This window comes from Cucurbita pepo, chromosome 3 (assembly GCF_057944985.1).
Source record: "Cucurbita pepo subsp. pepo isolate OVF chromosome 3, ASM5794498v1, whole genome shotgun sequence".
Taxonomy (NCBI): domain Eukaryota; kingdom Viridiplantae; phylum Streptophyta; class Magnoliopsida; order Cucurbitales; family Cucurbitaceae; genus Cucurbita; species Cucurbita pepo.
In genome coordinates this window covers 5,232,723-5,259,510 of record NC_141800.1, presented here as the reverse complement: position 1 = coordinate 5,259,510, position 26,788 = coordinate 5,232,723, and the positions used below count along the sequence as shown (strand labels likewise).

Genomic DNA, 26,788 nt, shown 5'->3' with positions numbered 1-26,788 from the left:
GATCTGAAATTCAACCTGAAGTTAATGCATATCAATCATTCCCTATAAAGGATTCTCTCGCTTTCTTGATTATGAAATATCTCATTCTTACAAAATTGGCTACAATCCTCTCAGAATGAGAAACTAGGGCAAAAGTGACCCTTTATTTATTGTTCTAAGATACAATTTTATTATGAAATTTGTTGTCTATATGTTTCTTTATACTGTGTTCCATTTATTCAAAGGACAACAGTGATTTATTTTGTGTATTTATGGGGGGGAAAATTGGAATAAGACGAGGCACATGGCCCCCAACAACCATGTGACATGACCATTAGCTCTTCCAACCAAACTGGCATTACCCTACCTCTACTCCATTGCATATATTTTTGCCTCCTTAGGCTAACTGGTCGGCTGTCCGACTCTGTATATCGTACCATCCAATGTCTGAAAATTTCGTTTGAATGTGCCCACGATTAGGGTTTTGAAACCTCGAAACAAATTAGGTCAAGAAAATGCCTATACGATAACGAGATCATTGGCCTTAGTGATCCGACGGTGCCAAGTGGAAGGGCAACGGATAAAAGTTACTCTAGGGATAACAGACTGATCTTCTCCAAGAGCTTACATGGGAAGGTTTGGCACCTCCGACCGATCTTCCCCAAGAGCTCACATGGGAAGGTTTGGCACCTCGATGTCGGCTTTTTGCCGTCACACTCTCCAACTCTTTCGAGGAAGAAATGGATAAAAATCTATATATTTTTTAATTTGTTTCTTTTAATTTTTATGAATAAATGAGTGGCACGCGTCAATAATAGTTAATATCTGGGTTGAATTAATTCAAAATTTGGTGAAATTTACAACCAATTTTGAAAATTCAACCCAAAAATGATGATGAATAATAATTAGAGTTGAATTTGAATCACATTAACATTTAATATTGGAATAATTAAACCGAAATAATTCAGTAAGGACTAAGTAGAGTGGATGAAAAACACTGGTCCCACACTGGTTTGGACAGTCTGGCATGTGACTGTGACTGTAAAAAGTAAAAGGTGGAACTTGGACCCCCTATTGCCCTGTCCACATCACTCCCTCCCATTCCCCATTTCTTTTCTAATTTCATTTTAATCCTATTTTAAAATCAATTTTGACAGCTGTGTATATTATTATCATTATTATTTTTAAATAACACCTCTTATTCACAGTCGTAACTCCTTCAATCTTAAAATAAAAAAAAAAAAAAAAAAACCATTAATTACATCTCAACCTTTTAATTTTAATTGAATTGAATTAATAATATTTTTATGTCTCTTTCATATATATAATTAAAAGCTTTGGATTTTATTAACCACGTGTTTAATTTTATGCCCATTAAATCTGTTAGTTTTATTTTGAATATTGAATATATTAGACATTTATTAAATACAAAAATAAAATTAATTTTATATTTTGAGACAAACATACTTTTTTTTTTTTTTCTAAAATCAATTAATCAACATAATTGGTTTAAATTGGAATATATTTTTAAAAAAATTATTATAAAATAGAAAAAATGCTAAAAAATAAAATAAAATTAATCAAATAAATAGGGCAAAAAAAGGAGATAGAAAAGGAGAGGCTGTCAATTCTTGCATGTCTGTCATACCAAAAAGAAAGAAAAAAAATCTCTCTCATTAGTCGTCACTAAGACAGAATCCCTTAGAGAGAGAAACTGAGCATTAATTCCATTTCGTCTCTGCAACTCAGCGGCGTCCTTCTTCTTCTTCTTCTCCCGCGCTCTCTGCAAAACCCTTGTCCGCTTCTTTTCCCTCTCTCTCTCTCTCTCTTTCTCTGTGTTTTTCGCGTAATGTGCTTCATTCTTCTCATCGGAACCCTAACTCCTAACTCCTAACTCGCAATTTTCTTGACTGTGTTCTCGTTTTTTATTTTCAGGTTGCTGCTTGAGATGTCGAAGGACGGAGCGTTCGATCTTGCCTCAGGCGTCGGCGGGAAGATGAGCAAAGCCGATGTCATATGCGCCGTTGAAAAGTACTCTCTCTCTCTCTCTCTCTCTGAGTTCTCTCTGAGTTTACAGTTACTTTCTCCGTTTATCATCCTCTCCCAAGCCTTCCAGCGCTCTTTCTTCCGGTTTAGTTAGGTCTGTTTGTTTTAAAAAATTGGGGAAACTGAAACCTAATTGGATCATAGGGATTAGGGAATTCAGAAAGAAATAAAATAATAATAATAATAATAACAATATAATGCCTTTTCTTTTGTAGATCTTCTTTATTTATTTCAACTGCATCCTTTTAGTGGATGAACAGTGCAGATGGAACTTTCAATTCTACTCAAATAATATTTTTTTTTATATTATAATTACCATTTTTTCGCACTTCAATGAGAACAAATGTGATAAAATAAAGGTTTAATTAATGAAGGGTGCCATTATTAATATGTTTTAGTAAGTTAATAATTTGAATATATTTTGCTTAATATAAGACATATGTCCACGATTAATGGCGTTTGAATTTGATGGGCCATGTCATAATGTCAATATTATTATTACTATTATTATTATTATTTGTTTCTTAAAGAACAAAACAAATTTATACTTTATGGCTTTTTATTTATTTACATTTTCTATTGAAACAAGAAACAATGATGTGTTAGGTTATCATTCTGTATTTCTGGTTCTCTTAATTTTTTTTTTTAAACCACTGTTTAACATGAAAATTCATTTTGTATAAATAAATGAAGATATAGGGGCGACCATATAATAAAATAACAATATTATATATATATTACACCTATAGCTAGATGAGCTCTTCTTATATCTTGGAGTCACTAAAAATTCTCTAAAAGTTAACAACTTTAAAAGTTAAAATTCATACCCTTATTATTATAATTACAATAATTGACATTTTTCCAACCAAGTTTTCGAATTTAGTTTATGATGTTGCATGAATAATGTTGTCTAATTAGGGTTTGCTTTTGATGAACCAGGTACGAGAAATATCATGGCTTCTATGGGGGCGAAAAGGAGGAGAGAGAAGCCAACTACACGGACATGGTAAGAGGCGATCAGTTTCCTTTTCTTCTTCGCCATCTCTATTTTCTGAATGTAACCAAAATTGTGTCTTTAATCTGTATTTTTAGGTCAATAAATACTATGATTTAGTGACCAGCTTTTATGAGTTCGGTTGGGGAGAGTGCTTCCATTTTGCTCCTAGGTACGATATACATCATCTTCCTCCTCTCTTACATTATTAACACAGCTCAGAATTTCACAATTTCTACTAATAATGCACTTAAAATGGTTGGTTTGGGAACATTTTGTTTCTTATTTCTAAATTTATGTTATTGTTTCTTTATATCTCTTTTTTAGAAAAAAAGAATATTTAGTACTTTTTTGTTGTTTCTTTCTTCCTTCTCATTTTTCTTAGGTGAAAAGCTTTGTAAAAAAGTGTTTCTTAATGATTCTTCAGTCTTATTTCTCTAATTTTAAGTTATTATAGTTTTATATCGAAAATATTTGTCTAAAAATAAACTATTTCTCAAATTGGATTGACTAAAGTATTTACTTTAAAACCTTTAGGACTATAAAAAGACACCAACTTCAAACCTCAACGATTAAAAAGATGTACTTTTTACTAAAATATTCTAAATTATTATGTTGTATTCTAAATTTTCTTTATTGATTTATGCATTTTACTAATAAAAGACGATAAAATAATATTTTTAGTTATGTTTTTCTAAAAACTAAATTTTTTTAAGCATGGATGTAGCATAAAACTTAAGTGAATGGAGTTAACATGACTAGACATGAAATTAAAAGTTTGTGGAAGTTTAGGGATCTATTCAAACTTTTTAAAAATATTTAAATTAAATAGACACAAATTAAAATATATACACAAAAAAAATTTAAAATACACGAATGAAATGGTACCATCTTAAATGTTCTTAACTCATGATCTAATTAAATATGAAACTAGATTTTGAAACTTGTTGACATTGAAAAATGAGAAATAGATATATTAGTTACCATGCATATGTTTTTCAAGAGACTAATACGTATCTCCGTATGGCCCACCATGATGATTTTGACCATTTGACAACTAGAGAGAGAAACGCACCAAAGAGGGAGAAGAGTTTTTTATTTTTTGTTTTCAGAAAAATCAATAGCCGTCAAATTTTCATTGTTAATTAGTTTTTCTAAGAACTTAAAATAGCTAGTAGGAACAGAAACAAAAATGTTATCGAACTAGACATAATTTGCAGTCAAGTTTTATGAAGATCATGATCATACGAAACTAATGTTGTAGGATTGAAAACATTCCCTCCGCAGAGTATTTGGCAGAGTCTTTTCCCCTTTTTCTGTTCTTTTCCTTCTAGTTTAGACGGTGTATATAAGAGAATAGCTATGGAATGGTCAAGGAATGATTTTTGCCAATTGACCATGTTAATGGCCAATGAATGGTCATGGAAGACCAACTTTTCAGACATCACTCCACAATAATGTTTTCACATATTATGATTGCTTTTGTGCTTTTATCCTAAGTGCTGCTAAAATAATATAAATGAGCTAATCTTCCAAGCTTGTAGATTGACTGGTGAGTCTTTTCGGGAGAGCATTAAGAGGCACGAGCACTTCCTTGCTTTACAGTTGGGTTTGAAGCCTGGACAGAAGGTTTGTCTTCTTTAATACAATTCAAAGGCAGAAGTTTTACTTCATCGTTCGCATGTTATAAAAACATAGCTTTGAGTTTGCACCAGGTTTTGGATGTTGGATGTGGTATAGGCGGCCCACTGAGAGAGATTGCAAAATTCAGGTGCTCTTTAGTTGTATGGCTCTCATCAATTAATGGTTGTAGATTACATGAATGGATATCTATCTTTTGATATTTTTAGTCCTTTTGTTAAATAAAGAGTTTTCATACTTGTAACCTCCCTCACAATATATATGGATTGATCCTCGTCTGCACGTAGTACCTTTAGTTGAAATAGTATGTTATGGCTCTTACTAGGAGAAGACTTATGAAAGGTCTCTGTCACAGTCTATTCTAGTAGATTTTTAAATTTAGTCCTGGTGAAGTCGCTCTCTTGAGCCTTATAGAATTTTACCTTCCATTGGAAAATTCTATTGGAAGAACAGGGGAAAATGGTATGTTTTGGCTCCAGCAACTTCTAACAACATTTATACTAGCTCTGTTGAAATTGCTTTGAATTAGTGGATGAAAGTCAACTACACTCGTGTTCGAAAATAGATAAATGAAAGGAAAATGACGATTTAGAAGAAAATAAGTCTTGTCCCTGCCTTCTTTCACCCCTTAAAACACTAGTCTGTCGTTTCTTTCTCCCTTTGAGTTAAGTTCAATGGGTTTATCAACTCCATGATTGCATGCAATTTCTCGTTCACCTTACCAATTTTTCAAAAGAAATTATCTCTGGGAGAATAGGAACAGGGTGAAATGCCTTAACAAAGATAATCTTTTGACTTCGTGTTGAATATGCTTGAGTTGAAAGGTAGTCATCAGGCGTCATTCTTTGAAGTAGAGTATTATGAATTTTGATTGGTGATTAATTGTTTTCCCAGATTGATCTTAAGCCTAGACAGCATCATGTTCTACTTCGACCTATAAAAAAGCTGAAAATTTTCCAATGGGTGACAATGAAAGATGGAACTAGAATTCTTCTTGTTTGGTCAAATAAAGTGGTTCAACCTATACAGAAAGGTAGATTAGTGATTGAAAATTTTAGAAAACATAGCAAGTCACTTACTGAAGATCTTACTTGAATGGGACTCCTTGTGGTATAAAGTTTTAATGAGCATCTATGAGAAAGATAGTTTTTGGTGGCTTAGAAGCGAGGAAAAGTGCACCTGGAAAATGTCCCCAAAATATGTGCAAGAATGTTTATTTTGAATAGATCTTTTCCTCAGGTTGTTTCAATTTGCCATCTCAAACTTCGTTTGATTAATGATGGTTAGGATAATAATAGGATCATCTCAATTATATATTTTGGTTCTGCATTGAAATTAACGACTTATGTCTTGCCTTAAGTTGGCAACTTTGTTTTGGCCTTTTCAGCATCTCATATTCTATGTAAATCTGTCACAGCTATACTTCAATTACTGGGCTGAACAACAATAGCTATCAGATTACTAGAGGAGAGGTACGTGTTCCATTCCTATTACAAGACTTTCGGCAGAGTCGTTCTTGGCAATTCTTTTGCTAGCGACTGTGTACTTTTTGTCTCTCTCTCATTATTTTCCCATCTGTCTTTTACTTTGGCTTTTTACTGTCATTATGATGTTTTTTTAATTATTTTTGTGCCATGTTCTTATCTGAAATAGTAATCCTTTCAATAGTCATAGTCTTCTTTTATTCCACAGGAACTGAATCGCATTGCAAAATTGGATAAGACTTGCAACTTTGTCAAGGTTGGTGTTTTTAAATTCAGCTTTTATATGAATTGTTTCGTCTCATCAGCTTTTGTGCTCTTATTATATTTGTTCTTTATTCCTCTTATTTGATCTCTATACTCTTAGTCAAGCTTATAAACGGTCCCTATCACTAGTTTTTCGTTGACGAGTTGAAGAGTTGAAGAGTTGAAACGCATGATCATACACTAGTTTTTCATTCTTTATACTTCTTATTTGATCTCTATACTTCAATTATTGTCCATTCTGCAGGGCGACTTTATGAAAATGCCGTTTGAGGATAATACATTTGATGCAATATATGCAATCGAAGCCACTTGTCATGCACCAGATGCGGTAGGTCCTTATCACATTTCTGAAGTTTGTGACTAGAACAATGATTCTTTTGAACTGACTGCTGTTTCCCCTCTGGCAGTATGGCTGCTTCAAGGAGATCTACAGAGTACTTAAGCCTGGCCAACATTTTGCTGCTTATGAATGGTGTTTGACCAACTCGTTCAATCCCAATAACCAAGATCACCAAAGAATAAAGGTTATCTTGTCGATTCTGTCCCCCATTTCCTCTGATCTTATACACTTGTATTGACAATGTCTGTGTTCCATAGGCTGAAATTGAGATTGGCAGTGGGCTTCCAGATATCAAGACGATAGGAAAGTGCCTGGAAGCTTTGAAAGAAGCAGGTTTCGAGGTTGATTGGAAGACTTTTTCTTTGTTTTCTTTTTCCTTTTCCATGAATATAATGTAGTAGCAGATACATGAGCTATTATACTCTGCACTCTGCTCAGGTCATCTGGGGAAAAGATCTTGCTGAAGATTCACCCGTTCCTTGGTACTTACCTTTAGATGGCGGTCAGTTCTCAATCACCAACTTCCGCGCTACAGCAATAGGGCGTTGCGTGACAAAATATATGGTAAGCAGAATCAAAATATATGGTTCTTTTTTTATAATATTGAGTATGGATATGGAAGAAGTTGACATGCTGCTGAATTGTTCTTTCTTTAGGTTAGAGCATTGGAGTACATCCGCCTCGCCCCTAAGGGTAGTGAAAGAGTTCAAAATTTTTTGGAGCAGGCAGCCCAAGGGCTGGTTGAAGGTGGAAAGTAAGTATGATCTATTCTTTGTTGGGTCTTCTTTTGTGCTATAATTTGTTGCAGTTTTCATGAGAAACCTCAACACAAGCACTCAGGAACACTATAAACTTTGTTTTTGTGTTTAAAACATGTAGAATTGGGGCAGGGTGCTGATTATAATTTTTATGTCTGAGCAGGAAAGAGGTCATGACCCCTATGTACTTCTTCCTGGTGCGAAAACCACTTTCGAGTGGGGAGTAAAAACGAGATTGGTAGGTGTAATTTGTTGCTGCTATGGTAATATTTTATGACCCTAATGTATTTACATTTGTTCTTGGCTCAAAAACTACTAGATACTATGGCCATTTTTTTAAAAAAAATTCAAGCTCTGCAGTAACGTTGATGAAAAAAAAAAGTAAATTTGGGTTTATTTCCATATTTCCATATTTGGTAATTATTGTTTTGTTGGATCATAGATTTTTTTTTTATATATTATTTTAGTTTATCTATCTATAATATAGAATTTGGCTTTGATGGTGAAGGAGATGTGTTATAATTGAGACTATATTTTATAATATATAAATTGAATAATATAAACTTTTAGAAATTATGATCAAATATTTTGGTTATACTTTAAGACATTACTTGGAATTAATATATAATATATATATATATATATATATATATATATATATATATATTTCCTTTTTTGATGAATTCAGTTACTAGATAATATTTTTACTTTTATTTTTATTTTCTATAATTATATATAAAAAAAATGATATTGAACCCCTCCCATTTACACATTTCAATTATTGCTCTCAAATATTTAAGTTTAGTACATATACTTTATTTGAAATTAAATTTAATGTAATTAGTTAAATAATAATAATAATAATTTTCATGTCAGAAAAATATTGTGTGAATATGTTTTAAAATTTTAGGGATGAATATTTATGAATATTAAAATTTGTTGATGAAAAAAATAAAAAATTTTATTTCCTCCAAAACTTGATTAGCCTTGGTAGAAATTTATAAATTTACTATTATTTTAGATAATATTTTTTTCTCCTCTAAACTTTTATTAGGTCGCTATCTGAAATATTAAATTTAAAATTTTTAAACAATAAAGATTAAATTGAAAAATACTAAAATATTTTAGATAATACAGTTTTATTATATTTTTATCTACTTTTGTCTACAAATTCTGGAATCATATATATTTGTTATATTATATGTTTTTACTTAGATAGAAATATTTTGTTGTAACATTATAATATTTCATTAATGTCAAAATGTATTATATTTTTAGTAGGGCACGTTTTAATAGAAATAATAACAGCAGTAGTTGTAGGGCCCGCCTCAAAATTATTATCTAGACTACTTGAATTAAATGTCTCACTCTACCTAGTTTAGTTCCAATAATATTATAGGTCCTAAAAAAGTAATGTTTTTTTTTTTTTTTTGTCACGTTCATACAAATAAGAAATGTAAAACCTAATAAATTTTAATAAATTTTATTTTTTTTGCGAGAGAATTACCTTAATTTATATCTCGTGATTGTTGATTGTTAATTTATATTCAGGATTTGAATCAATATTGAGAATTTGGATTCGACATTTAATGGTCCCATTATTCTCCTGCATCTCCTATGACATGGTTAGGTTATCTACTCCTATCTTCTTAAGAGACATGGTTAGGTTATCTACTCCTATCTTCGTAAGAGTGAAGTCTATCCCTACATACCAATACGAGTCATTCTAGCATGTTTTGTTCTCACTCACAAATATCAGAGAAAAATTCTCAGGAGGTCACCTAACATAGATTTGCTTCACGCTTAACCATGAAGTTTTTATGATTGAGTCGTTAAAAAGGCAAGTATACCTTGTTTGTATAGGTAGTAATTTTCAATTCTTTTAAACCTATCCTCAAAATCCCTCTCATCCATATATGATCTCGGTTTATTCACTTACCTTTCTTCTATTTAGGTGCCACAAGATGTCAACGTCGTTAAAGCATATGCCCTCAACCCAAAGAATAGAGGTTCAAATTCTTCTACTTTTCTTATCGTTGAACTAAAAAAATGAATGTCAGTTCTCTTAGTCCCAACTCTATCCATTACTATTCCACACATGATCAGTTGCTAAATTATTTTATTTTATGGAGTCTGCATTATTCTTACATTAACGAAAAATAATATGAAACCCGACCACACGTTTACTTATACAAAAGCGTGTACGCATCATATAATTTCAACTCATTCCAAGAAGAAATTAATTTTTAAAATTAATATATGGCACGAGATTAAAAGTTGATTCTATTAAATATAAAATTTATATTTATATTTATATTTAAGGGACCAATTATTTTAATTTCTTTTTGAATATATATAAAAAAATGTACACAGATCCACCAATCACAGTAGAGAGGCTACGACAGCTTTTTGACTTTGTTTAAACAGCTTTTCAAAAGTTTTTATTTAAAATTACTACTTTTTTAATATTTAAAATAAATAATGTAATATTGGATTACATGTTTATATAAAAATAAATAAATATTTCAAGTAGATAGGACCATTGCAATAATATATTATTTTGTAACATTAATTTCATTAAAAAAATATCATTAAATTTTATAAAATTGTTTCAAAATATTATATATTTTCGTTCAAATAAAATATAAAAATTAACGTTTAGAAATAAATAAAAATGTACAAAATCAAGTAATAATCAAAATATAAATTAGATGATAATAAAAATAATATTTAAAAAAATTATGTACTAATAATTTAATGTTTTTGTTTTCTATCCATTACAATTTTTATTTTCGCTCAAACGTGGAGTGGGCGCTGTCCTTCACGAGCACCAGAGAGAGTTTTTTTTTTTTTTTTGCTTTTTTCTTCTGCGTGTCATCATTTCTCTGTATTTTTTTTTCATTTGTTTGTTGCTTGTTGTTTGTTTGTTCGTCCGGCTTCACCATTTTGATTGCTCTTTTAAAGATTCCTCATCAAATTTTCCATCTGGGTTTGGATCTTCTTCGGCCTTCGACGTAATGCTCAACACGAATCACACCCACATTTTCAAACTCAAAATCATCTAACACTTCATTCGATTTCATTCTCATTCTTATTTTGCTTCAATTGTTGTTCTAGATCTCCCATACACCGCTTTTGATCATACCCATGTCGAAAGCTGGAGCGTTGGATCTTGCGTCGGGCCTTGGCGGCAAGTTGGACAAGAACGAGGTCCTTTCCGCCGTTGAAAAGTAACACATTCCCTCTCTTTTTACCCCCAAAATTTCTCCCCAGATTGATTTTCGTTTGGTTAATACACTTCCCTACTTTGAAATCATGTATCTGATTGTGTTTTGGGCTACTCAGACTAACTAAACTAGATAGCTCATTCTGTTTTTGTGATATCTAGTTTGAATTCTACGTCTAAGCTTCTGCATGTTCTGTACTTATCTTTTTCTTGCTGCAATTGGGTTATGGCCCCTTGATCTGTTTTTGTTAGCTTTAGATGTGGATGATTTGAATGAAAACAGGGGATTCTATGATTATGTGCAATGTTGGATGAGGATTTAGCCTGATTTGTTGATTTTGAATTGTGTTCTTAATGTGTTACATTGTTGGATAAGGTACGAGAAGTATCATGTTTGTTATGGAGGTGAAGAGGAGGAAAGAAAAGCTAACTACACTGACATGGTTAGAGTAGATTGCTATTCTCATGATCTTTCTTTTTGATAACCGCCCTCGATATCGTTTATAAGGCTGTGTAATATGAATTACTACAGGTTAATAAGTACTATGATCTTGTTACGAGCTTTTACGAGTTTGGTTGGGGCGAGTCTTTCCATTTTGCACCTCGGTATGACGTACTATCGCTCTCCTCGATTCGACAGATCCGAATTTGTCTCTGTTTTTGCAGTCTTGAATATGAACTTGCATATTTTCCTCTCTAGATGGAATGGTGAATCTCTGCGGGAGAGCATTAAGAGGCATGAGCACTTCCTTGCCTTGCAATTAGATTTGAAACCTGGACATAAGGTTCGTGTTTTTTTATACGAACGTGGAGGTTTTTTCTCCGTTCGTTTCAGATTACGGGGAATAACTTGTTTATATTCTAGGTGTTGGATGTTGGATGTGGAATTGGTGGACCGCTTAGAGAAATTGCGAGATTTAGGTGTGATTCATTAGCTGACTTCGAGTTCTTTTTGCTTTTGATTGACGATTAATGCTAAAACAACTGCGTTGTTAACGGTCTCGATCGAACACTTTGATAGTGGATCGAGTATATATAGTCCTGTACCTTTTGTTTTACATTGAGCGTATGGTTAGTATCTCATATTCTATCATTCTATGACGCTCCGTTGCAGTTATACTTCCGTTACTGGATTGAACAACAACGAGTACCAGATTTCACGAGGGAAGGTAGTTTCTTTCAGCTAAGCCTTTGATTAAGGATGTCAAGAACATTGTTTTTTACTTTTTTTCGTTGCCTCGTTCATCATAATTACTAGTTCGTGTTCCGATCAAGCTCTTGTAATAAGGTATTTGTACTTTGTCAGGAACTGAATCGTGTTGCCAAAGTGGACAAGACTTGTGACTTTGTCAAGGTTGGTTTTTATGTAGATTAGGTGAAGTCTTTCACAATTTCGTTCGTGTTTTTAGCCTACAAGAGTTATGTTTCGAAGGTTAATACTTCATTCGTTTTCGCCGTGCTGCAGGCCGACTTCATGAAGATGCCATTCCCTGACAATTCATTTGATGCAGTATATGCAATCGAAGCTACTTGTCATGCACCCGACGCAGTGAGTCTTAAATACATCCTCAAGTGTTAATTTTAGTTTGCTGTTGAACTAGCTCGAGTATCGTTTGGTGAGACGTACGTGTCCGAGCCATCTTGATTTGACTTTTTTTTTTTCTTGTCTGGTAGTATGGGTGCTATAAGGAGATATATAGAGTGCTAAAGCCTGGCCAGCATTTTGCTGCCTATGAATGGTGCATGACTGATGCTTTTGATTCAAATAATCAAGAACATCAAAAGATAAAGGTAATTTGGCTTGGTCGTTTCTATCTGTAAGATTGTTTTGTAACAGTCCAAACCCACCGCTAACAGATATTGTTCTCTTTCGGCTTTTCCTCAAAGTTTTTAAAACGCATCTCACCCTTATAAAGAATGCTTCGTTCTACTCCCCAACCGATGTGGTTATTGCACCACACTGATTGATACTATATGAACTACATTGACCAAGTTCCAATCGTGCAGGCGGAAATTGAGATCGGCGATGGTCTTCCGGATATCAGGTTGACAGGAAAATGCCTTGAAGCTTTAAAACAAGCAGGTTTTGAGGTTAGTTGGAAAACAACTTCATATTATTAGTTTATATTTCCATGAATGAATGAGAGACGTCGTTATAACTATAAAGCAATGATCTCGTAATCATGGGCACGTGACATCAGGTCGTTTGGGAGAGAGATCTTGCTGTAAATTCGCCTGTTCCGTGGTACTTGCCTTTAGACAAAAGCCATTTCTCACTGAGTAGCTTCCGTCTGACAGCCATTGGTCGTTTCATTACTAAAAATATGGTACGTTTTATCAAATGTGACATCGACGAATATGTAACGCCAAGGAGAACCTTATTATTCGGGGAGATCCGGGATGAAGTTAACAAGTACTGAGTCGAGTCGGTTCGTTTTGTAGGTCAAAGTACTGGAGTTCGTTCGACTTGCCCCCAAGGGTAGCCAAAGAGTTCAAGATTTTCTAGAGAAAGCTGCTGAAGGGCTAGTTGAGGGTGGAAAGTGAGTATACTTTACAATGCTCTTGAAATTCTGTCTTTTGTTACCTCAAAAGTTGAAAATGTCAATGAGTCTGGGATATAAGTTCTTTGGTTAGTAAAAGAGACTCAAACGGCCCAAGCCCAAGCCCACCGCTAGTAGATATAGTCCTCTTTAGGCTTTCCTTTTCGGGCTTCTAAAACGCGTCTATTAGGGAGAGGTTTCTACACCATTATAACGAATACTTCGTTCTCCTCCCTAATCGATGTGGGATCTCACAATCCACTCCCCTTCGTTGCCCAGCATCCTCGTTGGCACTCGTTCCCTTCTCCAATCAATGTGGGACCCTTCAATTCATCCCTCTTCAGGGTCTAGCGTCCTTGTCCCCTTTGGGGCTCAGCCTCCTTGCTGACACATCATTCGGTATCTGGCTCTGATACCATTTGAAACGACCGAAGCCCGTTGCTAGCAGATATTGTCCTCTTTGGGTTTTCCCTTTCAAGCTTCCCCTCGAGAGTTTTAAAACGCATCTTGCTAGGGAGAAGTTTCTACACCATTATAAAGTACTTTGCTCTCTCCTCCCCAACCGATGCGGGATCTCACAGAAACCTTCCCTAAAAGCATACAAAATCAATCCTACTCTTCCCGATCATCTTCCTCTCTCTTGTAAGAAATCTAGATTCGAACTGCTTGAAGAAGAGAACCTCAAGGGGGTAAGCGAGAGTACGAGCTTCGATTAAGAGAGAATTTTAATTTGATTGAATATGGAACTCTTTCTTGTGGATAGTGTCTTTAAAGACGTAAATACAATTGAAAGCATGTCGTATGCCTCTATACTTTATCCATGACGTTCGTTCTTTTAACTCGTCTACGCCGCTCATACGATGCTTCTCTTAATACTCAGGAAAGAGATATTCACACCAATGTATTTCTTCTTGGCCCGGAAGCCACTTTCAGCCAGTGAGTAGTAACTTCTTTGCTGCTGCTACAACTCAATTGTGGAGCTTTTTTGCTTAATTTAACCATTCTAGAGCTTCTTTTACTTCTCTTTGCCTTAATTTCTTGTTTGTTCTTTAAATCCAATAAATAAGTTTCTTTGTGGCCTCATCTGGGATGTTCTTCTTCTTTTCCTGCCTCATTCTGTACTCTTTAACACGTGATGAATAGAGTTCGATCAAGAACAGTATGAAATCCTTTGAATTATCGATAGATGGTTGCTCTAATATTGAGATTTTGAATAGCCACCGGACATGCTGTTATAGAATTCGAATATCAACCGACGTTGAGATTTAATGGATACCACATTTGAAATTATTTAAAAGCTTGTTGAATGATGAAGGTATAGCGTAGCTTAGGCATTAATTTTTGTAATTTTCTAAAAATGAGACAAGAACCTTAAATTAATATAATGGGTATGCCATTAATTGAGTCGTTCATTTATGCTATGTTTGGTCCTCTAGGAAAGAGACAATTAATCGAACTAAATTATAGAATTTTTAAATCAATCTAAAAACATATAAAAAAAAAAAACGATAAATAAAAACATATAAAAAACAATAAATAATTGCAACAAAATTAATAACATAAAATAAATCTAAAATTAATAATATATATATAGGTGAAATAGAAATTGGGTAGAATTTTATAAATATATTTTTTTAATATAAAGAATTATTTTTGTAAGTTATCTAAATATATATTTTTCTCTTACAAAACCATTACCAATTTTTTTTAATAGTAAATTTATGATTTTTATATCGATAATATGCATTGACCAGTTGACTATGGTAATATAAATATTATCATTTTCAAATTTGTATACAAATTTAGTTGAAATAAACTTCCACAAATACATAAATATATAAATAATTATATATATATTTAAAACAAAAAAAGAATATTTGGAAAAGAAGGGAAAAAAACCCTATAAGAAAAAGACGACCAGAAACCCTAAAACCCAAAACCCTCATAGACGCCTGCTTCAATTTTGCAGGGAGACATCATACTCGAATTTCCCTTCTTCCGTTCCTGAATTTCGCTGTTGCTTCAAAGTAAGGCACACATGGCTACGGAGATGGATGTAGAGCAAAGGGAAACAATCAACAATGTCATGATTCTCTTGACGGACCCTGAAGGCACGCCTTTGGGAGCTCCCATGTACCTTCCCCAAAATGCAGGGCCTCAGCAGCTTCAGCAGATGGTCAATAAGCTTCTCAGCAATGTAAGCTTCGGCAAAAGCTATGTTTTCTTTTGTCTTCCTATTAAGTTGTTAACAATTGAGTTTCGGGGAAATTAAAATTTTTAATTATTTGATCGTTGATTGGAAGTGCTAAATTGAATTGGAAGTAGTGAGTTTATGTGAATTTTGATTATCAAGCGGTATTTGGTAAGCTGGATTGGTTTGGTAATTTGAAATTTCTATGAAATGATGTAATACGAAGGCTGCTAATTAGTAGAGAAAAATCTTATTCCAAGATGAATTTGAGCTATTGATAATTCAGCTTCTGGTAATCTTCAATGAGCGAATACCATGTGTATGTCAAGTCAATTTCTTATTTCTATGGTGAAATATTTCATAGCATCTCTTAATGATTTTTTCTTCATTAAAATTTCAGCCATCCGAAAATCTTCAGTTTTATTATCAATTGAATAGTCATGAAAATTGGTGTACTACATGGTGGTTGTATGATACCGAAATAATAAATTGTTTTGGAATTGTTCAGGAGGAGAAGCTACCGTATGCTTTTTATATATCTGACCAGGAGCTTCTAGTTTCTCTTGGTGCCTACTTAGAGAAAAACAAAGGTTATTGATTACTTAAATAATGCCTGAAAAAGCAGACAACGTTATCCATTGGTTACATTCATGTGTTGGTAAAACTCATTTTTATGGTTCACAGGGGCTTAGTTTTTTTTTTTCTCTTGAACATATTTGCAGTTTCTGTTGAGAAAGTGGTTACTGTAGTTTATCAGCCACAAGCAGTATTCCGCATACGTCCTGTTAGCCGATGTTCAGCAACAATTTCTGGTACATTTTGGTTTCCTTCGTTTTTTAGTTAAACACGGTTATCCTTGGAAGGTTTTTAATCACTCCATTGTACTTTTGTTGCAGGTCATGCTGAAGCTGTTCTATCTGTTTCCTTTAGCCCTGATGGGCGACAGTTGGCAAGTGGTTCTGGTGACACTACAGTTCGGCTATGGGACCTTAATACACAAACTCCATTGTTCACCTGTACAGGTTAGAAACACAACGCTGCAGCTAAATTTTTAGCCTAACATTGAAGCTGTTTAATATGCTAGATCCAAAATTAAATTTTTTTTATAGGAGCATGAAAGGAAAATCAAATCAATTTAACTTCGACTTTTTTCTTTCTTAAAAATTAAAATTTTACTTCAAGTTATCTGATATGGATATATTTGTCATCCCTAGAGGATTAAAGATGTCTGTTTCCCGTGTTTCATAGTGTTTTAGGTTTGTATGTTTAGTATGGCACTGCTGGAGGTCTGAAAAATGCTGTGCTTTTGTTTTTGTTCTTTTTTGTTGTGTGTGTTTTCTTTAACTAGGGAGCAACTGAAGATGCTTTGTCGTCTTTTAATATCTATAGTGTCTGTATCAAGCTAAAATCAGAAAATATTCCTCTCAATTCCCAGGGCATAAAAATTGGGTTCTTTCTATTGCCTGGTCACCGGATGGGAAGCATCTTGTAAGTGGGAGTAAAGCTGGTGAACTTTTTTGCTGGGATCCACAGACAGGGAAGCCATTGGGCAATCCACTCACTGTAAAGATTTCCCCCCCTATGTGACTGTACTTTTGAAATGTTTGTTTAGTTTGTTGACTATTTCGCCCTGCCAAGAGTCAAACCAGCTGAAAAAAAATCCGATTTCTTAGTTTTAAAATTGTATGGTGTGCTATTTTTTTCTGAGTAATATTGTTCTAAAGTTTGATATTTTTCTTTATTTCACCGGTGGTTTTTTCAAGTTTTAAAGTAGAATTTAGAGGAACAAATTGAATTGCCTTATCTTAACCATTATAGATGCCTTCCTTTTCAAGTTTTAAGTCAATTTATCCTTTTTTTCTTTTTTTTTTTCTCTTTGAGAAGACTTGTTTGTGCAACCCTAGGTACTCTTTTACTTTCAAATTTTACATCTGAAGTTAAAAAATATGTCAAATTGGAATATCTTTTTCTTGAAGCAATAGAAAATGAGAGTATGTGGGCATGCTATATTGTAGGAATGATAGTTTTGAACTGCATGATTTTATTATTGTGTGGATATTGAATCTTATTCATTTGTCCATATTCTTTAAATGCTCTGTAAGTTGATTGATACCATGGGCTAGGTACCATGGTGGCCATCTATCTATAATTTAAAATCCTACATATTTTTCTTGACAACCAATATTGTAAAGTCTTGTGTTGTCTCATGAAATTAGCCAGGGTGTGGGTGAGCTAGATTAGGCACTTGTAGACATAAAAAATGTTTTGACACATTAAGTATCAAATTTTCGACTCATTGTAGCTTGTTGCATAGCTTGTTCTATTCATGTTTAAAAAGATGTTTTTGATTTTTAGTTAGCAAAACAGTTTTCATATGCTCTGTGGTAAACAGTACTTATTATACTTGCAATGGTATACAATGTAAACGTTAAAATGCTTAAACCACAATAAATTCTTTAGTAGCTACAACCTTCTCTTGATTAATGATTATTCGTGATTGGAAAGCCATTCTTTTGTAGCTCTGTGGGCAGGGTTTTCTCTACTCGGGGCTCTTAGATTGTCGTATTCATTGTGGTTGATAAGCCACCATTCTGTTTCTTTTCCTAAAAGAAGAAAATACTTGTTATATTTACTTGTTGATAAGGACAAATCTACCATCTTTATGGCATTTGCCATTACTTTTTGATGCCTAAACAATGATTATATATATTTATAGGCTTACCGATGTGAAATCATTAATAATGTTTGAATTTCATGTTCTAGGGCCACAAAAAATGGATTACTGGTGTTTCGTGGGAACCTTTGCATCTAAGTGCACCATGCCGTCGCTTTGTGAGTTCTAGCAAGGATGGTGATGCACGCATTTGGGATGTTTCGTTGAAAAAATGTGTTATATGCCTCAGTGGTCATACTCTTGCAATAACTTGCGTCAAATGGGGTGGAGATGGAGTTATATATACAGGGTATGCTTATTTTCCTTCTTTTTCTCCTTGAATTTGAGGGAAAAAAAAGAAAAAAAAAATGAAACAAGAAAGTGAGATAGAGGAGCCACTACAGAAGCATTCTAGCATTCTTGATGCTGTTGAGTTTGAACATCTGTGTACAGTGTACTTGAGTGTTTTCTACTGTCTTACATCTAATAATAAACGAAATCTCTTATTCCTCTGCATGTTTAGATTCAGTTGGTACCATGGGGTAAAATTATGCTACTAAAGGCCAAAAGTTTTGTTTTCTTTCAGTCTATTGAAAAGCTAACTCTTAGTAGCATTCAATGCCTATGCAGTCAATGATTGATAATGATCTGATTTTGGCATTAAGCTATATTTAAACTTTCTGGAGACTGATTGATACTTCCAATTTTTCTGTATTCTGAAATTGACATGTTTTCTTTCAAATGCCCCAGTTCTCAGGATTGTACTATAAAGGTTTGGGAAACTAAGCAAGGAAAACTAATACGTGAATTGAAGGTACATTAGAAGCTATTCTTTCCTTTTGGGATCATTTGACTTTGAGAGTTCACTCAAGGGTTATTTTGTTGCTTTAGGAGTCGAAAGATCTATCAGTTACAATAGAAATTTAATCTTCTTTTAGAAAAAAGAAATTTAAAAGAACTTGTAACTGTTATATTCAATTAGTCATAAGCCATCTCAATTTTAACATTCTCCTAAACCTGCTTGACAATTTGGTTTGGTCCTATTTTGTTAGACCTAGTTCAGTTGTTGCTCATAGTGTCATCATATGTTTCTATCCGGTATTGTGCCAGGGACACGGTCATTGGGTTAACTCTCTTGCCCTAAGCACCGAATATGTTCTCCGGACAGGTGCTTTTGATCATACAGGGAAACAGTTCTCTTCTCCAGAGGAAATGAAGAAGGTAACATATTTGGAGAGTTCTGATTCTTATTTTAATATCCTTTACTCGTACTCCTATGGAAATGATTTTGTATAAACACAATTATTTTTTGTGCACACGCCGATGGTTTCTCTTACATGGAAATCCAAGAGATTCTGGAGTCATTTGCACAACTCTTTTATGGGGTAATATGTATGATACATAGGAGGTGGTTCCTATAAAAGAAATGATGTAATAGGAGGTGGCTTCGTCGACAGATTTTTGGAAAAGAATTTCTGATCAATTTTATTTTCAAGGACATTAGAGAAACAAGAGTAGAAGATCAATTAACTGCAATCTTTATGTCCATATGGAAAATTGTCTGTTGTGTGCCCTTTGCAGTCTCATGGCTCGTGTGCCAGCGGCAAGTTGGCTCCTTCTATCATGTTTGTATATGACTGGTTTACAATTTCTTTTTGTTTTCTGTTTCTAAAATTAATGCTATTTTAACAACTGAAACAGTAAATATTTTGGGAAACTGTTCCTAGAAAGCTTTTGCTTTCACAACCATTTGTTAAATCTATGGTTGGATGGCTTGTGACAGAAAAATAGTTCATCAAACGTGTTTCTTTCTCCCCAAAGCCCTTTGAGAGACTTGTGTGTGAGGTGTCCTTATAGGCGTATGTGACTAAGCCTTTTTTCTGTAGTACTCATCAAGCTTTTGTTGGATTGTAGGCCGTTTTTTTGTGGCTGTACTTGTTTGTAATTACCCACTTTGTCATTTTTCATTTTTTCTCAAGTAAAGTTCGGTTATTCATAGTACACACACACACACACACACACACATTCACCGATTTTTCTGAAAGAAAAAGATTTTAAAGTATCACTAAGTACTTTCTTGTTCCTGATTTGCAGGTTGCTTTAGAAAGGTATAATAAGATGAAAGGCAATGCTCCAGAAAGATTGGTTTCAGGATCTGATGATTTTACTATGTTTCTATGGGAACCTGCAGTTAGCAAGCACCCCAAGACACGCATGACAGGCCATCAACAGGTAAATTTCTTTGTGCTTATCTTTGCTTCCTGGAATATTATGTATTATACAGTAATTGTGGCATTCTCGTGGTCATCCTGCTCCTTGTCAACCGCATTTGTGGACCATAATTCTCAAATTTTTTTGTTAACTGGATGTCACTAGAGAACTCTTCATGAAACACTATCCTTTGGACACGGTCATTTGCTTGAATCCTCAGCTAAGCTCATCATAAAAATTTAATAGTATAAAGTTCTAAGGTCTACATTCGAGGGAAAAACAAGCTATGAGAGAAGTTCATAATGGAAAAGAACTAAGTCATATCGTGAGCATACTCTCCTATCCAAATAATATCCTGAGCTTACTCTACTGAATGTGTCCATTGGATGTTCATCCATGTTCGTCAATCTTGATAAATGGTATGCTTATATGAGTATGACATTTAAGAAGCTTGTGTATTAAGCCTTTTAGGAGTTTTCCTCGTTCTTAAGAAGTGAAGTATAAACTTCTTGCTTACTTTCAGCTTGTGAATCATGTGTATTTCTCACCTGACGGACAATGGGTGGCCAGTGCATCCTTTGACAAGTCTGTGAAACTGTGGAATGGCATTACTGGAAAATTTGTTGCTGCTTTTCGGGGTCATGTTGCGCCTGTATATCAAATCAGGTTTGAATCATTTAATTCCTGTGCGGAATTATTCGTTCCATTTACTAATTTTTTTTTTTTGTTCCTTGCAGTTGGTCTGCTGATAGTAGGCTTCTTTTGAGCGGCAGCAAAGACTCCACCCTGAAGGTATTTCGGTGTATCTGTTTTCCCTGATTCTTCTAGTGTTTCCTAGAAATGAATGCTTTGAGTTGAGTTGCTGCATGATGGGTGTTATGTTTAGAGGCAATTACAAAATGTAAATGAATCAAATGGTTGAAGTTGTATCTCTACACACTAGTGGTTTTACAAGTGCGTTGGAGACTGTTTTTCTACAGTGTTTCATGGAGTTTTCTCCATACTACTTCTGGCTAAATTTTGATTTCTATTTGTTTAGATTTGGGATATCAGAACACGCAAGTTAAAAGAAGACCTTCCAGGCCATGCAGATGAGGTATGGTTCCATCCTATTGCAAGACACATCGTGGGTTCCTTATTGCATGCCTCTCATTACCATTCTAATTCTAAATCCTGTTCTTCATCTTGTGCAGGTTTTTGCTGTTGATTGGAGTCCAGATGGTGAGAAGGTGGCTTCTGGTGGCAAGGATAAAGTATTGAAGCTATGGATGGGCTAGGAGTTAACTGAGGGTGTCAATTCATTTGTAATTGTGGAAGTCTAAAAACGTGTCATTTAATGCATGCGGCACAGTTGCACTGACAAAAAGGGGTGGAATGATATAAGAGGGATGAACCAGCATATACAGGTTGGGTTGGGTTTGGTTCTGCTATGGCTGCTGGTTGGTGTTTCTAGCAGAGGATTTGGGGCTGGGTCTCGACCATTGTCTCAGTCTCTTCTTGGGACGACTGCTGGGAATACTGTGTGAAGAACATGCAGTGCATGACATGATATCCTATTCTTTGTGTTGGCTGGTTTGTCATATACTTACAAGTTTATGTAAACATATCCATCGGTATTTGTATTTTCCATTGCTTATTATATCTTTTTGACTCTACTCTAGTGGTCTATACTTATATATTCTGGAACGTTTGTGTTTATGGATTAAATTCCATACTTAATTATTCGATCCAATTTACTTAAAGGTTATGTTAATAAGAATATTTCTTTTAACGCTACATTTTATCTCATCTCATTTTATCTCAATATACTCTTGAATTTTTAGATGTCTCAATAATACTTTTAAACTTAAAAAATATATATATATATTCTTACTATTAATTTTGGACGGAAACCATTAATAATTATAATTGAGCTTTCAAAAAAATGTTTAGTTAGGTTATAGAAAGTGATTATTTTTAGAAAGTTTAAAAATAACCTTGACCATAGTTATTTACACTTTCAAAATGTAGCATTAATACCCTTTAAAAAAATTAAAATTTTTTTTACGATTATTACTAATAAAATTAAATAGAGATGATTAGTGTAAATAAATAGTTTTCGTTCATGAATAATTTTTGAACGTGTTAATATTTTTTAAAAGTTCATGAATAATGTTTTTTAAATATTTTTTTACCTTATTTTTTTTTTATTTTTTTTATTTTTAGTTAAAGGTATTAATGAAGCACTCGTAAAAGTTTGAGGATTTTAGAATTCAAGGGCATTTTTTATGTTTTAAAAGTTTAAAGATATTTTTTAAAATAAATTATGGATATTTTTATTAATTTAACATTATATAACTAAATTTAAAATTTCAGCGAAACATTATACTTATTAATTTCTTAAAATGTTACTTTATATTCAAAGGTTTATATTTTATATTGAATTTTAATAAGAAATTTTCTAACAAAGACAAAAAATAATTTCTTTGGGAAGTATAAGGAATAAAATGATCTTAAATTAAAAATACAAAACTAAATTGAATAAAAATAATAATACATGGAAGCCAAAATAGTATTTGACATGAAGAATTTGAAGTTATATTATTATATATTATTAACAATTTAAAATAAAAATAAATAAATAAATTTTTTTTTTTATACAGTTAAGAGAGAAAGAAGAGGATAATGTGGAGTGGGGACACTAATTTTGGCGGTAAAACCAGTTCAGTCGGAGAGGTTAGGTTCAGACAGAGCGTTAGAAAGGACAAAAATGGCGATTTCAACCTTCAAGATCTCTATGGAGAAGAAGAAGATGAATCAAAATATCTCCATTTTCCACCAAATAAATATCTTTGCCCCCATTTCTCTTTCTCCATCTCTCCAATGGCGCTTTCAGCAATCTCCCCGCTTCCTTTGGCTGTCTCCTTTGGCTTCCACCGCCCTCAACGTCCAACCACGCCGGCTCCTCGCTTTTCCTATTCTTTTGCTTCTTTGAGCTCCTCTTCTTCCGGATCCAAATCTGCCAAACCTTCTTCGCCCACCGATAACTCCAATGGAACTTCAGCTCCCTTCGTTGAACCCTCCAGAGCCGCGGATTCGAATTTCAGCTACGCGTTTGCTAACCCCAGCGCTGGCGGTGCTGCTCTTCACCCGATTCTAGGGTTTATGCAATCCACTGAGTCCTCAATTGAGAGGGTAATTGTTTTTTTTTTTTTTTTTTCTCACTTTTCAATTCGGTTTTCATGATCTACTCCTGTTGAAGCTGAAAGTTTGTGCTGGCTGTGAATTTAATCCGTAAACGCTTTGGAACTGAACTCGTATACTGATACTGTTTCTTGAGAGTTTGGCCATGGAACACATAAATATTTGAATGATTCATTCTGTCTCTTTTAGTTCCTATGGTTCAAGTATGCTTAAATTAAGCTTAGTCAATTGGATCGAATAAGATTTATTCTGTCTCAACTGATGTTAAGCAGGTTATTTTTGACTTCCGTTTCTTGGCGCTGCTTGCTGTTGGGGGTTCACTGGCGGGTTCATTCTTGTGCTTTCTCAATGTACTTTCTCCAGCTCTTAGGACGCAGATAAATTTTTCTTTTGTATGATACATCAATTGTTCGTGTAGTTTGACTAGTCTTAGCTTGTCTGAAGGGCTGCATTTATATTTGTGATGCATATAAAGTTTACTGGTCAAGCTGTGTCAAAGGGATTCACACCGGACAAATGGTTCTGCGACTTGTTGAAGCTATTGGTAGGATCCTCTCCTATATTCACTACTGTATCTCTTTTTTTGTGCTGGAAGTATAGCTGCTAATTGCACTTCAAAGCATGAAAACGATAATGAATTGCTACCTCATGCAGATGTATATCTTGCTGGAACCGTCATGTTAATCTTTGGGATGGGCCTATATGGATTGTTTATCAGTAATGTGTCTCCTGATGAACCTCCTCCTGTTGATCGTGCCCTGAAAGGATCCTCACTGTTTGGAATGTTTGCCTTGAAGGTAAATGACTAAGTTGATAGGTTAGGATACTTTTAATCTTTCTTTTAGTTTGGGTGTAGGTATTAGTTTGATTCACAAAGTCGTAACACATGAAATACTAGTATTTATTAAGGAGAAAATAACGTTGTCAGGGTTGAACTTCAACCTTATGGTATGATATCATGTTAAATAACTTAGACCCCACCACTAATAGATATTGTCTGCTTTGGCTCGTTACGTATCGCCGTCAACCTCACGGTTTTAAAACGCGTCTACTATAGAGAGATTTCCAAACTATTATAAGGAATGTTTCGTTTTCCTCTCCAACCAATGTGGGATCTCACAATCCACCCCCTTGAGGGCCCAGCGTCCTCACTAGCACACCACCCGTTGCCTGACTTTGATACCATTTGTAACAGCTCAAGCCCACCGCTAATAGATATTGTTCATTTTTCCCCGTTACGTATTGCCATCAGCCTCGCGGTTTTAAAACGCATCTAAGAGGTTTTTGCACCCTTATAAGGAATGTTTTGTTCTCCTCTCCAGCCCAATGTAGGATCTCACACCTTTACCGGAAAAAAGAATCACCGCTAGATCCAAAAGCTTGAGTATAGTTTAATGTATATTTATTTATTCATGTCATTTGATGGAAATTGACAAAACTCAGAATAGAATGGTTGTATGCTGAAACTTGAACTCCCCTGAAGAAAATCTAAGATTCCAACAGTGCTGAATGCTGTAAACTTGAGAAAATCTTTGATATTCTATGGAGATTATTGTCTGGACATTATTCAGCGAGCATGGAAATCTTAGTGTTTGTTTATGCTGTCCTGAAACTTCTGGAACAGAGAATGGAATATGAGCTTTTACTTTTTTGAATTTGTTGTTCCCTCATGGACGGCATTTGTGATTTTGGTGTCATTGGTTGCAGGAGAGGCCAAAATGGATGAAAATTAGCTCTCTTGATGAGCTGAAAACAAAGGTCGGACATGTTATCGTCATGATTCTCTTAGTGAAAATGTTCGAGAGAAGCAAGATGGTGACGATAGCAACCGGTCTCGATCTACTGAGTTATTCGGTCTGCATCTTCCTGTCATCTGCTTCTTTATACATCCTCCATAACCTACACAGGCCAGAACAGGAACACAAAGTAGTATAATACCAAGGAAGAGCGTAGGATGGCCTTCTGAAACTGTATAAATGCGATGGAGCTTTACAATTTACCAAATGAAGCCTATATTTGTTTGGTTTATGATGTTCTTGTTACCTGTTATGTCTGTGAAAGAGCTGAATGCATTGTTTCCTCTTCTAAATCTTGCAGTTTCCTCGAGGGATAATTGCAAAAATGTATATCATTTAATCTCCACTTCCATTCATGACTTTGTTTCCTCCTTTCCATCAATTGATTATGATATAAACCAAAACATTAGAGAAAGAAGAGAGATAAGGATATCATCTCCACCCTCATCTCACCATGGCTTGAGCATCGATGAGCAATCTTAAGCATTCTTGTCATTTTATTTATAATCATTACAATCATTTCTTTTTGGTTAAAAAAGGTTGATCAACTAAGTTAGGAGTTATGGCATATCATAGTTTAAATTTTGATGATTTTAGTTTTTAGGGCATTGAAAGTCGTTTATTTTTTAAATGTTTGCTTAATTTATAAGTGTGGTTGTAAAGAACACACAAAAAAAATATATGAAAATGAGGGATCGGTTTGCTAAAACGAAGTTGCACCGAGGGAGATAAGACCTAAAAAAAATTCACACGCAGTGCCTCAATAATACTATGAAGACAGTAAGCTGGGTAGGGCCCCCGGCCATAACCTCAAAAGTTTAAGTTTCGGCTTGTGGCTTTGGAGTTAAGCCTCTTTATGTGGAAGGTGAAAACTCGCCAAATTTGGTATCAATCGGACACCCACGGATGCTCCACGAGGCCATATAACCGTTCAGCCATATCAAATATGCCTCAAAATTTATTATAGACGGAGACATGATGTCAGGTCTCTACCAAGCCTTGTAGCCTAAGTGAGCACCTCATGACACATAGGAGTGTCATGGTGTGGAAGATGTCTCAATGGTCTTCCTTTGAAATGATTTTTTCGAGAACAGTGTCAGATGACACCAGTGTTTCGACATTGGGCCTCAATTCATGGATCAAAGGTTGGTATATGGGGCCACTCTCTGATATTGATATTTCATGCCTCAATCGTACCCAAATGGATGGTCGATTCATAGTAAGCATGCCCGAGTGAGCGGCAAGGGTCCATGGCGTTTCAGGACTTAGGATGGCATCACGATGCATGGACCACGTTCTTGGAAATCACGATGATGAGATGGGATGTGACATTGCGGTTTTTGGCCTAAAGCAGAGGCAAGATCAAGTCGAATGACTTGGCCTAGAGTAGTGGTAAGTCAACTAAAGTTGCAATGATAGAACATGCACACATGAGCAATATGTGTGGCCAAACAAATTTAGTTTCCATATGAATTGTGTTCG

The 26,788-nt window shown here is 34.3% G+C and overlaps 4 protein-coding genes across 6 annotated transcripts; all 4 read left to right on the top strand.

The window, feature by feature from the left end:
* Nucleotides 1-1,612: 1,612 nt before the first annotated feature.
* LOC111789806 (cycloartenol-C-24-methyltransferase) lies at nucleotides 1,613-7,910 on the top strand. 2 transcript variants are annotated; one of them, XM_023670503.2, is made up of 14 exons: nucleotides 1,613-1,775; nucleotides 1,915-2,010; nucleotides 2,965-3,031; nucleotides 3,118-3,191; nucleotides 4,564-4,648; nucleotides 4,735-4,790; nucleotides 6,078-6,132; nucleotides 6,353-6,400; nucleotides 6,653-6,736; nucleotides 6,816-6,932; nucleotides 7,006-7,089; nucleotides 7,187-7,312; nucleotides 7,405-7,502; nucleotides 7,670-7,910. In XM_023670503.2, the coding sequence occupies exons 2-14, from the start codon at nucleotides 1,928-1,930 to the stop codon at nucleotides 7,731-7,733; spliced, it is 1,041 nt and encodes a 346-aa protein (XP_023526271.1). In that variant the 5' UTR covers nucleotides 1,613-1,775; nucleotides 1,915-1,927; the 3' UTR covers nucleotides 7,734-7,910. The 2 variants fall into 2 exon arrangements, with proteins under 2 accessions (XP_023526271.1, XP_023526272.1); XM_023670504.2 differs by having other exon boundaries at nucleotides 1,613-1,825.
* A 2,414-nt stretch (nucleotides 7,911-10,324) lies between these two features.
* On the top strand, nucleotides 10,325-14,471 carry LOC111789805 (cycloartenol-C-24-methyltransferase). 2 transcript variants are annotated; one of them, XM_023670502.2, is made up of 14 exons: nucleotides 10,325-10,520; nucleotides 10,624-10,736; nucleotides 11,109-11,175; nucleotides 11,265-11,338; nucleotides 11,433-11,517; nucleotides 11,598-11,653; nucleotides 11,847-11,901; nucleotides 12,039-12,086; nucleotides 12,198-12,281; nucleotides 12,407-12,523; nucleotides 12,740-12,823; nucleotides 12,934-13,059; nucleotides 13,175-13,272; nucleotides 14,153-14,471. In XM_023670502.2, the coding sequence occupies exons 2-14, from the start codon at nucleotides 10,654-10,656 to the stop codon at nucleotides 14,214-14,216; spliced, it is 1,041 nt and encodes a 346-aa protein (XP_023526270.1). In that variant the 5' UTR covers nucleotides 10,325-10,520; nucleotides 10,624-10,653; the 3' UTR covers nucleotides 14,217-14,471. The 2 variants fall into 2 exon arrangements, with proteins under 2 accessions (XP_023526270.1, XP_086978963.1); XM_087122837.1 differs by lacking the exons at nucleotides 10,325-10,520; nucleotides 11,109-11,175; nucleotides 11,265-11,338 and having other exon boundaries at nucleotides 10,618-10,736; nucleotides 11,399-11,517.
* Nucleotides 14,472-15,158: 687 nt separating this feature from the next.
* LOC111789804 (WD-40 repeat family protein / notchless protein) lies at nucleotides 15,159-21,982 on the top strand. The gene is made up of 13 exons (XM_023670498.2): nucleotides 15,159-15,469; nucleotides 15,972-16,053; nucleotides 16,186-16,275; nucleotides 16,360-16,485; nucleotides 16,899-17,026; nucleotides 18,227-18,426; nucleotides 18,867-18,930; nucleotides 19,227-19,337; nucleotides 20,211-20,348; nucleotides 20,851-20,993; nucleotides 21,065-21,119; nucleotides 21,367-21,423; nucleotides 21,521-21,982. The coding sequence occupies exons 1-13, from the start codon at nucleotides 15,311-15,313 to the stop codon at nucleotides 21,602-21,604; spliced, it is 1,437 nt and encodes a 478-aa protein (XP_023526266.1). The 5' UTR covers nucleotides 15,159-15,310; the 3' UTR covers nucleotides 21,605-21,982.
* Nucleotides 21,983-23,019: 1,037 nt separating this feature from the next.
* Nucleotides 23,020-25,662, top strand: LOC111790025 (uncharacterized). The gene is made up of 5 exons (XM_023670787.2): nucleotides 23,020-23,501; nucleotides 23,783-23,860; nucleotides 23,955-24,054; nucleotides 24,165-24,307; nucleotides 25,218-25,662. Exons 1-5 carry the CDS (start codon nucleotides 23,190-23,192, stop codon nucleotides 25,443-25,445), a joined length of 861 nt encoding a protein of 286 aa, XP_023526555.2. The 5' UTR covers nucleotides 23,020-23,189; the 3' UTR covers nucleotides 25,446-25,662.
* Nucleotides 25,663-26,788: the final 1,126 nt, after the last annotated feature.